This window comes from Poecile atricapillus, chromosome W (assembly GCF_030490865.1).
Source record: "Poecile atricapillus isolate bPoeAtr1 chromosome W, bPoeAtr1.hap1, whole genome shotgun sequence".
NCBI lineage: Eukaryota > Metazoa > Chordata > Aves > Passeriformes > Paridae > Poecile > Poecile atricapillus.
This window is the reverse complement of record NC_081288.1, coordinates 39,874,925-39,890,498: the sequence shown is the minus strand read 5'-3', so window position 1 is coordinate 39,890,498 and position 15,574 is coordinate 39,874,925. Positions and strand designations below refer to the sequence as shown.

Sequence of the window (15,574 nt, the reverse complement as noted above, 5' to 3'; positions counted from 1 at the left end):
AATTGTTGCAGAAGCCAGCTCATGCTAGCTTTTGAATTAGCTCCTCATGCACTCCAGGAGGCTGGTTTGAGAACTGGGACGGCCAATAGCAGTCAGGGGACAGATACAGCTAAAGAAAGCTCATGAGCCAGTTCAGAAGACATGTTCCAAGTTCCTCCCCAGGTCTTTTGCCTTTTATTCTCCAATTCAGGTATTACATTTCCACTGGTTTCCACCAGGATTGCGCATGCACCTTGACATGTTCACAGAAGTTCCACGATACAGAGTTTCACAACTGGGACAGGTCCCTACAATCGGGACACCAGAGTGACAAAACAGATTCTGGAGAATTTCCCACTGAATAGGATGGAGGGAACATAATTACCACATCGTAGCACTACAATGTCTCATAAACATAGAATAGACTAGATCCATTTACCACAAAAATCACAGAAAATAACTTATCAAAGAATATATATTTTATGTAAAATATACATTTGTAGAATATAATTTTAATACAATTTTTATACTTATTAATGTTGGGTTTGCAACACTTTGAATTAAAAAAAAAAAAAAAAACACAAAATATTCTTGCTGCCAGAATTTTATTTCTGATAATACTTATAGTTTGAGGTAACAATGAAAGAAGACTGTGTGCTGTGAACAAAGTCAGTGATGTTTGTCTGCGGTCACATTTTTGTTATTAAAGTGAAAAGTAAACTTAGGACTTGGCATGTACACTAGAATTCATAACAATTTAGGTCATGGCAAACTGAGAAAGCAAGGACTTATGCAAACCTACTCTGTTCAAATTTGTGACTTTTGCAATATATGCCATTAGTATGACAGAAGTCAAGACAGATGTAGTTTACATCACTATCATTATTAAGCGCGTGTCTTTGTATGATCCACAGCACAGCTTCCTGCAGGAACCAGGAATAATAAACACAGGGGTGTGGGTCTTTGCATGGAGCCTTAGCAATGATGACATGAATTCAGCTTTCCTTGATACAGATAAAAACTGATATTCCATGCACACGTGTTTTATTTACACTGACTCATCAACAGTGACTAGTCACCCCTTCCTCTGGCAGCAGTAATTATCAGCGGTCTTTCATCTTCTTTAACAAGCTCTACTTCTCACGCACAGTCTCAGTGACCTCCTCAAGGTGTGAGTCGTTTATCAGGGTCCATTCAGCAGCAGCAGTCTCTTTCCAGTACAGTCCTTGGTATGGCTAAATTCCATTGTCCCTTTTTCAGCAGTCAAAAATCCATGATAAATTCTGTACAACACTGTAGTTAATATAACAGCAGCACCAGATATTATATTAATTCATTTGCTAAAAGCTGTTTGCAATTATCTTTCTATTGACAATATTTTACCAAAAGTAAATCAATGTACATCTCTAAATATCAGAAATGTATACTTTGATAAATACATTATTGTACAAGAATTCTGACATGCAGGTCATGCTATTGGGCTTGGCTATATACAGAAGAACATGTTACACGGTCAACAAAATATTTAATTTCTTTTCCTAACAAAAAAGTAAAACATGACAGGTATTATTCAACAATTTCAAGGATCACTTAAGATTTCAGTCATTATGATCTTCCCTGTGTAGTTCTAAAACTCTACAGTTTAAGGGTAATTTTTCCTCACCAGCCCAGAACCTCAAATTTGCCATTGCATTTGTCCTGTTGCATAAACAGAGGTTAATATTGAATGAAAAAGCCACTAGAAGAGATACAGGTTCAAAATTGTAACGAATGCTGGTTGCTAGGAGGAAGATTGATGCAATAGGCAACCGGTCAGTGCTGAAAAGCCGCTTGAAAAATCTTAGGAGTGCACACGAGTTAGTCTAGACGATACTAACTGCACTTGAAAAATATGTATATTTCTATCTATACACGGATGTATAGTCCATATGAAAAAAAGAGAGAAGGAGGGAAAGTGCTCTTAGTTCAACTTAAAAAAAGGGGGGCATTTTAACAGTATCTCTGTGCTTTATGGAGACAGATGGAGAATACAAGGAGACAGGTTGCAAAACAGACAGACGAACAACATAGAGGACAAAGCACCTCAACACTGACTGAAGAAATTTTTGAAGCCCATGAGCCAGAGGTATAAGGCTGGTCAAAAACCCGACTTGAGAACTACTACCCTCTTACAATGGTAAAAAAAAAAAAAAAAAAAAAAGCCCCCAATAATTGTTTCAGTTTTACTTGGTACTCAGCTTCTGAAAATGTTGAAGAACCCTGGAGTAGAGAAAATACTACAGTACCAAGCAGCACTTGCTAGCTTAAAATTGCAAGTCTGGATGGCGTTTACCTTTCTTGCATGTTTTGTGCCTTCCCCAAGCCATTAAGAAAGAGATCTGGCTTCTGCTTGCGTGTAACCAGTAATGACAACCTCTTTGCAGTTATCTGTGTGCAAACAACCGGAGACATTCAGAACTCTGATACAGCAATCCAGTACCGAAATAAGTTAATCACAAAATAAAGTCGTTTATAAACAAGTAGATAGTTAAAAAAATAAAGGAAAAGGTTAAACAAAGAAAAACAATCCCACATGCAGACCAGTTTATCAGTGCTTTCATTTCAGCAGGATGGTAACAATGTGAGAACACACATCCAGAGCCCTCTGTGGTCTCCACGATCGGCAACACTGCTTGTCAGGTGATGGAGACAGGATGGTCCATGCAAATGAGCAGACCCTTCAGAGCAGACATCTTCAGAATGGATTAGAGTCACAAGGAATGGAGGTTCAATGGAGTTACTGATAATTACTTGGAAGCACATTGTTTTAAGTAAATCTCCCTGAAAATATGCTTATTTATTGAATATACTGGACAAGAGCATCCACTAACTGTCCTTTTATTGCCACAGGAAAGTAGGACAATGTAGTAGATAAAAGGAGAAATGCTACCTTAAGTAATCTTTAAAAGCCAAGACAAAAATCTTCAGCTACCCAAGTGGCTTTTCTTACTACTGACAGTTGTATCATGCAGGAGTTAGACCGTATTTGTGGAGCCTATGCTTAATGCTACATTTATTTCCAATAAGTGGTAAACAGTATTTGATTTAATACTATGTAGCCGATTGATGCCATCTGGTTTACAAGATGGAAGGGATGGGAGACCGAGAGCGCCTTAGAGGACAAGGTGAGCTGTAGGGTGATGTTACTGGAGACAGTCGCAGAGCATTGCCTGTCAAGCCAGCTATGTTGTTTAAGCTTCGAGATTTTTCATAGCCTTGTATGAGAAAATGCACAGACATCAGTTGAATTCAGCCAAAAAATAGACAAAGACAAACAGTACAATGTAATGTAATCCAAGGAGCTACCGGGGGCTCAGAGGGAATCTGCCTGCAAAAGAACTCAGTGCTGAGACACATTACTACCAAAAGATATTAATAAATAAAATTATTTACAGATTAATGCATCTACTTTCTCCAAAAAGAATTAAACAGACCACCACACAAGAGGTCTGACCTGCTCTTCCACATCCCATCTTGCACTTAATATCCCACTGTGGGCTTCAGCAGGGTTGCACAGAGAGCAAGATAAAGGATCCCACCAGGGTGACTGAGCTATCTGGCTAAGCATAATCAAAAACCCATTAAGACAAACTACAGAAACTGTTAGAATTCAAAAAAACTCTGCTAAATTCAATTCTTAATAAAGTACAATTTTTTTTTCTTTAAAATGAACCAGAAACCAGATCAATTTTATACAGTATGTGTAAATCAGTTTTGCATTGGACTGAATGATAATATAAGAAGCTTTATCTTCAAAAGTATTAACCCTTAGGTTTTGCTTCTAATTTTAAAGACTAAAAAGACAGAAGAGTTGGACATATTTGTAAATGGCTCCTGAATGGCAAACTTAAAATATTGAATTTGTGCTTCTTTTCCAGATGTTTTGAATGAAATCAGTGGTATTAATCCATATAAGCGAGTAGTATAATTAATCATTAAATGAGGCAACCACATAATGCTTCACAATTTGAAGGGAACATTGCACTTCAGAAATTTCTGTTCACATACACTGTGAGCTACCTACTTTTTGCCACTGTGGATTGTTTGCACTTTGTAGAGGCAACAAAAAAACATTGCTATTCACTGCATCACTATCTTCATATTCAAGTATTTTCAGCATCTGCTGAATAATCTAATTTGCTAAGAAAAGTATCTCCTCATTGTCCTGAAGACGTCAGCAATGAAATACAACCAAGATTAAGCCAGGCAGGACCTTGCTCCTGAAGTACATGGGTATGTGCTTCAGTGCAAGCGCTGCTTTCAGTGGCACTACTTTTTCCTTGAAGACAAGTATGCATTTAAGCATTTGTCAGGTTAAGATGTTCAGCTATAAATTGCCTACAGGGGAATAATGAGACTTTTTCCCACATAAACTTTAAAATACCAATGACAATAAAACTAAACACCACATGGAATGTTGCAATTTTTTTTTTATTTTTTTTTTCCTGATGGAAATGGTTACTGGCTCAGATTCCAGATCTCTAGGTTAGAAGAGAGTTAACGGCATCTTTAGGAAAAATCATATCTTAGGCTCTCCCCTTATGACAATTAACATGTTTCTTACTACTGAGACCTGCATACTGTAAAACTATACTTAAAGCAAATGTATAACCTCATGTCTGCTAAAACATTGTGCAATGTTCTCTCCAGATGGCAAGGGCAGACTAGACTGTGATACTACACAGAATTCTGATACATTTCTGAAACAGCCTCCAGTTTCTGAGATTTTATCAGTATTTACACAGACTAGAAATAATTATGTTTGAAAAGGGAATTAAAGAGAAGCACAATGCTCGTGTATATATTTAAACTCCCTGTAAACATAAAGCTTATTAAAAAAAAAAATCAAAATAATCAGGTAGCTTTTTTACACAGAAACTAGGAAAGCAGTTTTTAAGATTCTTTTTCTTGCTACTCTTCTAATGATAAAAGGAAAGAACTGATAGAGGAAGATGGTAAAGATTACAAATAAAGTAGAAACTCCTAAAAAATGAAAACCAGATACACAAGATGAATAGTGAGAAATGCATGATCCAAAATCAGTACTTTTCAGGTATTTTAGTGGATCAGCTCTGAATCAGTATCATTTTGGAGACGGAGATGCAAAAAAAGCTCAGAATAAATTATAATGAACACAACCAAGAATCAACCAAGGAAAAAAACAAACAAGAATGTACCAAAAGAAAGAAAGAAAAAAAGGGAAAAAATAAAATGTCAAAGTAGTAGACTTGATGTGTGAATGACATTCAAGCATTCAAACCCATTTGTATATTACTTGAAGATATTTTCTGCTTACATGCTAACTTCCCTACTCTGTATAAAATACACTCCAAAGCCAGTGGCTAAAACATTTCAGCCTCAATGAAGATTATCATCAGAGCCAGAAAAAAGAGCACATTTCTCATCATAAAACTGTCCATTCTGAACTGAAGCCCCAGTTTTCTAGTAAAAACTACAAAACCATTTTCTTTTAAATCTAGATTTACAAATTAAAATGTTCTAGGATAAAATAGGTCTCACTGTTAAATAAATGTCTTTAGTAGCTGATGGGTAACTTCTTTTATTATTTCTGATCTGCTCTAGTCATGGTTACTGCCATAACTTGCTGAGTGAAGTCAAAAACCCGATTATGCAAGATGCCATGGCAATCTGCCTTATCCAGGTGTTCTTGACCTCCTCAAGGACTCTCACCATAAGAATTATTTTAAATTTAGTTGTTGAGAAGACAGTGAAACATACGCTCAGTGGAAAATGTAGTAAATCTGTGCAAAAAACATGCTTGCAATGCTTTTTCATTTAAGATAAACATTATATATAGGAGTACACAGAATGTCCGAGAAGAGAGTCATACTCTTTGCAAATACTGTATCATGGTTGCCTATCTGCCTTCACAGGTTTAACCTACTGAGCTCATGCTTTGAGGTGTAAAAAGAGCACTTGCAGAACAACCCAAGAGAATTCCTTTGAGAAAAAATAAAAAATAAAAAAAATGTCAGGCAAAAATGTTTGTCCAGTGGCATGGCTATTTCACATGAACTCTGAGGTAAACAACCGCACTTTAGCATTCAGGAATGCAAAATCTGTCAGAATGACACAGATAATAGAATATAATTTGCCAAGAAACAAAAGCAGTTCCTGTCTAAGGAAATGGCAAGACTACCGCTGGCATGCTGATCTTTGGGCGATGTCCTGACGTTAGGTTTTCAGCCACAGCCAGGTGTGGCCTGCTGGGGTAGAAACAATCAGTCTTGTGGGAGATGCAAGTACCAAACAGTTTTGCAAACCCCACCTGGGTGCTCCCATCCTACTGAGCAGCAAGCAGTCAGAGTTGAAGAGGCTAAATAACTAGAAAGGCATTTTTAACACCTTGCAAGCTCAAGCATTGTTTTACTACATAGCTGATTTATGGCTGGGGTACATAGTCATCCTCTAGTTTCAGTGGTGCATTGCCAGGAAAAAAAAAATATCTTTTGGCATTTTAAGCTCAGAATTTTATTTGAAAGAAATCTAAATAGCATCTCAGGATATGCTTTTTTGTGTTCAGAAAAAAATGTTCCTTACTTCTGACATGTCAACCTTTAAGGAGTATTCAGTTGTAAATTTTATCAGGTTATTAAGAGCAGACCACAGTTATAATATGATTAATATATCTTTTAGAATGACAAGTTATATTGAGTGATGAGTGGTTGAATGAGCAAGGTCTGAATTGGAGGCTTTCCCGTAAGAGATTACAGACAAATGAAGAGACAAGTGAAATGAGGGTCCAACATCAAGCACATTTTTTGAAGACTAAAAGGGATGAGTGTTTCTGAAAGGAAAAGAATGACTAGGAGTAAAGAAAAAAAGATACATTGTGAGTACAGTCTTTCCTCTTAGAGCATTGTGCACATCATTTTACGCTAAGATTGTTTTTCACAAGCACATTGCTGAGTAACCTTTTATGATCTAATGAAAGAAGTCCATACCTTTCCTGATCCCTCCATCAGTAGCACACGTGTAATCACCTGTTGTCAGTAGGAAACATGTTCCCCCTCTTCTGTTTTTGTCTCTTGTACTAGAACGTCTGATGGGAGGGAGCCTTTCACCAGGTGAGAGTGGCTGCTCACTTCCTGCACTGTCTTCACCTGATAACACTGGTTAAAGCACCATGCCCATTTACAGACAATAATGAATGAGGAAATGAGACATCACAAAGAGCTTACGCTGAATGCCAGATATTCCCATCACTCAAAAAGTAGATATAAAGTAAATCATTAGAAGAAAACAAGATTGCAATTCATCATTAATCAGTACAAAATGGCAAAAGATACACATTTTGTTCAAGAGCAAATGATCTTCCGACTTTCCTGTTCTTCTTCTAAAATTTGTATAAAATTAGATTAAACTATTATGAATTAAGAAATAATCAAACCAAGGCTGAGTTAGTCACCTACTCTGGACTGTAACTTGTCAGCATACAGTCAGCCTTGGATATTTCAAACACTTATTTACTATTTTGGCTATTATTTTTGCTAAACGAGAGGTCATGTTAGGCATTTTTGTTTAGAATATATTGTTTAATTTTTTAAAGACAAGCCCTCATCCAAGGGCTGTATTTTCAACATTTGGCACTATACAATGTTTAATAACACACTTAACTTTCATTTGCATATTTATTACACTTGCACTGCTTGTCATCGTAAGTACCCAATATTAAATGCTGTCTCGGTCTCTGTACTTTTTTTTGTCAAATGGCAAAACTTCTGCCTCTCCTGATTTGTCACTCCCAAAGGACTCTCTTTTAAAATTATCTACCATTTCAAATTCAGGCCACACTTTAAAAATCCCTTCTCAGTACAGCACAACTTCAGCTTTACCTTTGCATGTTAAACTGAGGATGTTTTGGTTTTTCTCTGAACTGGGAATGCAAAGGGCAGAATTCAGCCTTGAAGTTTTGCACATAATTCATAGTGACTCTAATAACATTCTCTATCAGAAATAAAGCTACAGTGCATGATGTGAGCGGTGGCATTACTGAAAATAAAGATAACACTTTAAAATGGCTCCTTCTTGCATGTCTGCTTTCTCTCTGACTTCAAGGATTATAACCCCTTGTAAATAAAGCTGTAGACACAAAAAAAAAGTGTCTCTTAGTGAGAGACATAGTGATCACACTGAGCCTTCTCCATTCAGAATACCTTTGGTAGGACCTGATGGCATGAAAAAGCTGTTACCATTAACACTTTAAAGATGTTATCTCTAAGTGGGTATCAGTCAAAACACTGAAAAACTAACTATATTTTACTGTCAGTCTGAGTCTTTTCAAGCATTTCTATCCTTTTAAATATATTTAGGATTTCAAAAAGCTGCGTTAACTTTGTGAACAGTAACTCAGAGAGTGAAACAGCTTCTTTGAACGTAAATGTTATTTAGTAACAGAGCAACAGACCGAAGAAGGATATTGTTCAGAGACCGATTTTCCAGACTCTTCTTTTTAAAAACTATATTTCAATTACTGAATTACACCAGTCATGAGTGGTTTTGCTCTTATTATTCTTTAGCAGCTTTACAGCTGCAGTCTCATGACCAGTATGTGAGCTTTTTAAACAGATTGTGTTTGGCTTAAGAATAAATATGCTTAAGAAACAAAAAAAAAAAAAAAGTCTTGCTGCTAAACTATTTAATTATGCTAAGAGGTAAAATTTACTCTTTAATTGCAACAGGTTTGGAATATGGAGCAGTGGCTTGGAGGGACTGAGGCTGTCATTTGATATGCAATTTCACTGAGTAAAGCACAAAATACTCCTTATTCATCATTTGGAACTCTAACAAATAAGGTAATAGAAATCACAAAAATCAACTGTAATAGCGATGATGATGCTAAGGGCTGCCATTTTCTTTTTTCTTGACAAGATTTACATCAGCTATGCTACTGTAATTTAATGAATAGTAAATATCATGCAACGTCTCATCTAACACAGATGAAGGAGATTCTTTTAGCCAGGGAAGCAGAATGCCAAATGGAAAGAAAACTAGAAAGAAAATTTCTTCCTATTTCCTTTGAGTGCTGGGCTTTGGATGTAAAGCACCTGCTCCTTTTAAATGACTGCTTCTTTGTAGGATCTTGCTTAACAGGCCACGATGTGGCACAGGCAAAGCTGACACAAGAGACAGACACTGAGGCAAAACACCATGGAGTCCAACAGGGTGGGACACGGTGGCTGCTCAAATAGTCACAGTCATGCAGAAAAACAAGAAACATCCATACAACGCAACAAACAACAGGCAAAAGAAAAGGTTGATATCATCAGCAGGAAAGCATTCTCAACAGAGCAAGCAAAACTGTATAGACCAGCTACATAGAGGTTTGGGAACATCACTATACCTATTTTGTCCTCTATGAGACTGACACACGCAAATGTTGGAGGGGAGAAGGGTGGGAGCTACATCTTCTCCTGGCAGAAAGACTGGCTGCTTTCTGACCCCTACCAAACATACTGGTCTATAAAGTGTTTTCAGAGGACATGCATTTCCAGTGGGGTCCTACCTGATGATCTGTTGTGTTCCATCAGCTGGTTGTCCTTGCCCAGGCAGATGTCACCCTGCGTGCTATTGCAGGCCATGTTCAAGTCTGTCTTGCAGAAGGTGGGTGAGCTGGCTTGAGGAGCAGGAGGGATATGCTTCTTTCTCTTCCTTGGCAGTTTCTGCTTTGCCATGGCCAGGGAGTAGTACATCCCAAAATTGTTAACTATCACAGGCACGGGCATGGCTATGGTGAGCACTCCTGCCAGTGCACACAGGGCTCCCACCAGCATGCCTGACCAAGTCCGTGGATACATATCCCCATATCCCAGGGTGGTCATGGTGACTACAGCCCACCAGAAGCCGATAGGGATGTTTTTGAACTGTGTGTGTTCACTCGCTGACGGGTCATTAGGCTGGGCTCCCACCCGCTCTGCGTAGTAGATCATAGTGGCAAATATCAAAACACCGAGGGCCAGGAATATTATCAGCAGCAGAAATTCATTGGTGCTGGCTCGCAGAGTGTGGCCCAGCACCCTGAGGCCCACAAAGTGCCGGGTGAGCTTGAAAATCCGGAGGATCCTGACGAACCTTACCACCCTGAGGAAACCGAGCACGTCCTTAGCAGCTTTGGAGGAGAGCCCACTCAGGCCCACTTCTAGGTAAAAGGGCAGGATGGCCACAAAGTCAATGATATTCAAGAGGTTTTTGACGAATTCAAGTTTGTTGGGAGAAAAAATAACACGTACTAAAAATTCAAATGTAAACCATACCACGCAGACTCCTTCCACATATGTCAGTGCAGGATCTGTCTCAATCTCATACTGTAACACAGCTTCTGTCCCATTGATGACCTGCTCAGTTTTGTTTATAATAGTATTGAAAGCCTCATGTGTTTCCAGGCAGAAGGTTGTGATTGAAACTAAGATGAAGAACAAAGAGGCAAAAGCGATGAACTGAAACACAAAGAGATAAGAGACATCAGAACCACAAAGCTCTTCACATTAATACAAATGATGTCTGCATTTATAGTAAAATTTTTATTCATTCTTCCCCAAATGGCTAGCTAATTCATACACATAAAAATTACCATCTAGGCCAGAGGAGAACAGCAGACATCTCTCACATGCAGGTGAGGAGTCCAGGAGCAGGAAAAGTCTTGGCAATGGATGTCATGACAAAATGCAACTCATTAGGAAAGTGGCAACAAATCCTTTCAGCTGTGCAAAATTGTTTAAATTTGATTCAGTTGTCAACATTCTTTACAAGCAGTCCCTGTACACAACAACCACAGCAATACTTAAAGATGTCCAGCTCTCGCACAGTGGAAAATAAAGTTTTGAGATTATGGCTCAGAATTCAGACTTGTCTTGAAGAGCACCTCAGTGTTCTTGGATCTAGGAGCAGATCCAAACACTGAGCTTCCTTTAGCTTTTCAATGATTTACAAATACAGGATATTTACTGATAGAAAATGCCTTCTGTTACAGACTGCAGGTTGCATAGCCTATTATGTATGTAGTCATCCATCACTGATTATCTTGGGCAGCACTATAAGTAAACCTTACAGAACCTCACACACTGTGGTGGCAGAGCTTTGCCACAGTCTTAGGATCCACAATCCTGCTAATTAGCTTACAAATTCAGGGCAATCCAAACAAAAAGAGAAATACAAATTCAGTTCTAGTAGAGGCACATGAATTGATAAAATACAGGTAAATAACCTGGAAACAGCCATCACAAAAGATTGGTTAGGACTTAAAAAGCATATACTGTCTCTTCTTCTATTCAGCCATCACAGTCAAGCATTGAATAACAGAGAACATCCAGGACAGGATCTCAAAAATTAACACTGAGCCAAACAGCTAGAGCAGGAGACAGAATTTCTTACACTGAGGAATATACACCAAATGAAAAGGTGTTTTGAGGTCAGTTGTTCCTTTGCTATAATGGTTAACTTCTTTTCAATGACATTAAAGCCGTATTAGCTAGCACTCAAACAACAGTGGTGTGGTACATAAATTACAATATATTTATTTTGAATTTTCATCTTAATAAACATTTTATAGCCAATAAATTTATAGCTGGGGAGAAAAAAAAAGCCTTCTGGAAACATGAAGATTTTTGAAAGCATTAGGTGCCCAAGGAGGCAAAAAGATGCTTGAACAGGTTAAAAATATCTAGTATTGAGTTACCACACTGAAATCATGAATGTCATTGGGAAAAATGTACTTGCAAGGCAGACAAAATAACAGCCATAAGCAGGAATGCCTCTGTTCTGCCACTTTAATCCAGGATACAGCATTGTGGCAAAACTGATTCTATGTACTTTGGTTATCAATGACTGAATTTAGTATTAGCATTTAGATTTAGTATTATGTGCCACAGGAACCCATTTGGGCTCATACAATACTGAATGCTTGTATTTTTCTAACACAGAACACTGGTTAGACAACAAAATATTGTCTCTACAACAGTTAGAAAGAATTCCTTTTTTTTTTCTGGAAACAAGCCTAAATTTGCAGTGCAGGTCTAGCAAATTTATTACATTCAGATTCACGAGATGGATCTATGAAAAATCCCATATAACTACCTATATCAGATATTTGAAGGTTAGTTATGGCTTCCTTTCCTCAGCCAAGGGAAAAAAACTTATTACACCATACTCTACAATTGCAAATACTCTAAATCTGTTGCCTTTCAAAAAGTACTGACTCAGACTGAACGAAACACTTATCATCCAGTCTGGACCTCTAGCCACAAGCTAAGCAAACAATCTCACACTGTCTGATTTTTACTGAATAGGCTTTTCTGCCTTTGCCTTAACTACAAAATTGCTGCATGTTCATAGCTCACAGCACCTGACATCAACATACACAAAAGAGCCTCAATCTTGTGTGAGACAACTAGAGTCAGCAAATACAACCAGATTTATACAATCTAAGTGAATTAATCTCAGCAGATATTCATAAAACTTCTAGAGAGATAGAGGATTTATCAGACTCTAAGCCACTGGTGGGCTAACAATGACCCTTGGGTGTCTCCTATAGCATTCTCCAGAATCCTTCTACACAGTCAAGGAAGGAAAAAGCAAGCAAATCTTTGCAGGCTGAGTCACTGAAGCTGTCAGCACTGTAGTTTGTAATTTGGGAGGGAACTTTTGACAGAAAAAAATATTAGGAAACCCCCTCAACAGCAACACTGGTGATTTCAGACAACTGTGATTTTTTTTTTATTATTTTTTTTTTTTTGGTCTGAAAATAAAACAAAACTACATTCAGGCTAACCAAAGTAAAATTTACCAACAACTAAATAATTTACCAACAACTCAGATATAATAAGGATTAACTGTGCATTCAACAGTGCAGTAAACCTAACAGTATGTAAATAATTACACTGCTTTCTGGAATGTATTTCAGAGGCCATTCAGGTTCAGAATCTTTCTAAAAAAATGCCAAATACCAAGAGAGTAACTAAAGGTAGAACTGCCTGACAAGTTATTTATTACCGCTTTTCTAAACATTGACACTGCATTGACATTGCACTTGGCAAGGCAGATTGAAATTTTTAGCTATGCACCTACATTCAGTGTTTTATTATCCCTAAAGGTAAAAGACATTCAGTCATGTCCAAAATCTATCCTAAAGACAGTCATCTTCCAGTGGTTAGAACAAAGACAAGAAAACACCATGAATCTGGCAACAGATTTCTGGGTAAGCCTGCAATAAGCATTCCCAGAAATGTAAAACACATGTAATGTACACACTTTGCTATGCATACACATGCCATCACTGGTTTTGAGCAGACACACATTCCTTTTATCTCTCATTGTGCTTGGTTTTAAACTTCTTAGATCAGGACAGAGCTTGAACAGCACCTAGCCAGAGGAAGCCTCATACACAAGAGACCTACAAGGTTATTGCAATAATCAGAGGATTCAGAGAACCTGCAAGAAGCAAATGCAAAGACCAATGCAAGCACGAACATTTTATCAGTCAAACAAAAAAAATGCTTAGGGATTAACCTTATATTAACAAAGATGATTCCTTAGTATTATGTTACATAATACCAGGCAACATGTTGAAAAGTCTCTAGCATGTTTTTCATATACATCTGATAGAAACTAAATGAAGTCATGTGCTATCTCCATTTTATGCTTTCCCTCTCCTTCATCCTAATTCCAGCTTCTCCAAAGTAATTAGTGACTAAAAATACATCCATTTTTGTCATGTGGGCAAGCACCACACTTCAGAAAAACACAGTACAGATCTGAACTCACAAATTCTCTGGTGGATGTAACCAACCAAGTTCTAATCCTCAGCCGTGCAATAGTTCTTCACAATAACCAGGGTAGCACACACAACTTTTTTTGTTTCCTTTCTTCTTTTATGAAGCAGAAAAATCTAAAAGGAGTTAGCTTGATCACTAGTTCAGAAAGGTTACAGCAAGAGACAATTTTCTGTTTGAATCATTACCAACCTTTCACTGTGAAAACTTCTGAAAACTTTGTTTTTGACTAGCTGCAAGACAAGTTCAGCTTTGGTATAGAGCAAAATAGCTTGTTCACCCCCTTTTTTAAACCAAAGATTGCAGCCCTAACACAATTTTTGAGTCTTCAAAAAAAAAAAGCTGAAGAAAAATTTTCCAATAATATCCAAGTAATCATGATCTTTTTCTTATTTTTTAAAAAGGGTTTTTAAAGTAAGTGCTTCTTGTTTGCTTTAATGGATGTAATAGAATTAACTTTCGTCGTTTAGGTTTTTTTTCCCTCCTGAAGGAACTATTTTCCTAAGTGACAGAATGGCTGTAGAAACACTCTGGGGCCACCGTTTTCAAAACTGAAATTAACACAAATTGAATTAATAAAAAATTCCGTCCATTTTTGTCAGAAGAGAGCAGTTAAAAGTTGCAAAAATATTCAGTATGCAATACACAGCATGTAGAGCATCCCTCCTTAAGCAGTTAAAGCTCTCAGTAGGCTGCTGATTCCCTCTGCTCGCAGTGTGAAGACACTGTGCACCCAATTTTGGTCTTGTGTGTCAGCATCACACTTTCAGACAGTAGAGATTCCATCTCCTAGCTTGTCTAGTTGACAGGATCACCAGCCAAGCTCTGTTGCTAAGTCCTACTAATGTTCACAGTAAGTGGATTAATCATCTATAACTTGATCTTCAATGAAGCACATAAATCTAGAGTGTGAGGTGCCTGCAGATAACTGGTCGGAAGTAGAAAACTTTATGATTCGTACTTTGAATTCAGTGTCTCATGGGGGACTGAGTATTTAAACTGAGAGCTTAAAGCAATTTCAAAATTGACAACCAATTCTAGAACACCAAATTGAGCAGTCTGTGGATTAGCAGAACTTGTATGAGTCCGACGTCACATTTTACCTTGCACAAAGCTCCTTAAGTGCATTGAAAAATGAAGTTCACTAGAAATTGTGGCTGCAAATGACCTGGCAGCAGTCGTATCTCATAGGCCAGGTCTGGATTTCACAGTCGGAAAAGGCAGAAGGCCAGAGGATGCTGTGGCTCACATCTGACACACACACACACACACATTTTCATTTCCAAGTAAACCCAGACATGTGACTGGTCGTTGTCCTGGGATGGAGCCAGGGCCTTACTGCAGTCATTCCAGGGATCAACAGCTTAGAGTCCGAACAAAGCAACGAGGCTGGACATTGACCTTTGCACCCAAGTGTACTATACATATCCATAAGATCAGACTGATCCTACTCCATATTTAAAATAAGTTTCTTCTTTCCATCCCACACCCTTAAATAGGCCATTTCTACACAATTATTTAGTTCTCCAAGATGGACAGGTCAAAGTCAGTGAAGAGGTTAATGCACAGCGAAGTGTTAATAGTCACAGTCATCCTCACTTCTTGCTTCACATTTAAGTTTTGAATAAAATCTCTCACCATATTTCAGTGTTTTCCCATAAAAATTTTGCATCTGGTCTGGATACTTGTTCTGGGGTTGGACCACAACCACAACCCCCTCCTCTTTCAACTCCCCTCATTGTGTAATGTATATTTTCTAACGTGACCAT

The 15,574-nt window shown here is 37.8% G+C and overlaps 1 protein-coding gene across 2 annotated transcripts in view; it reads right to left on the bottom strand.

Moving 5' to 3' along the window:
• Window positions 1–261: 261 nt before the first annotated feature.
• The window catches only part of LOC131591759 (potassium voltage-gated channel subfamily C member 2), a 97,094-nt gene continuing 81,781 nt past the window's right edge, over window positions 262–15,574 (bottom strand). Inside the window, exons 2-4 of one of the 2 annotated variants that reach the window (XM_058862794.1) lie at window positions 9,545–10,475; window positions 6,984–7,151; window positions 262–3,233 (exon numbers count right to left, since the gene is read on the bottom strand). In XM_058862794.1, the coding sequence (XP_058718777.1) occupies window positions 3,097–3,233; window positions 6,984–7,151; window positions 9,545–10,475 (1,236 nt within the window). In that variant the 3' untranslated portion in view covers window positions 262–3,096. The remainder of the gene's footprint in view (window positions 3,234–6,983; window positions 7,152–9,544; window positions 10,476–15,574) is intronic. The other variant, XM_058862793.1, reaches the window with a different exon arrangement.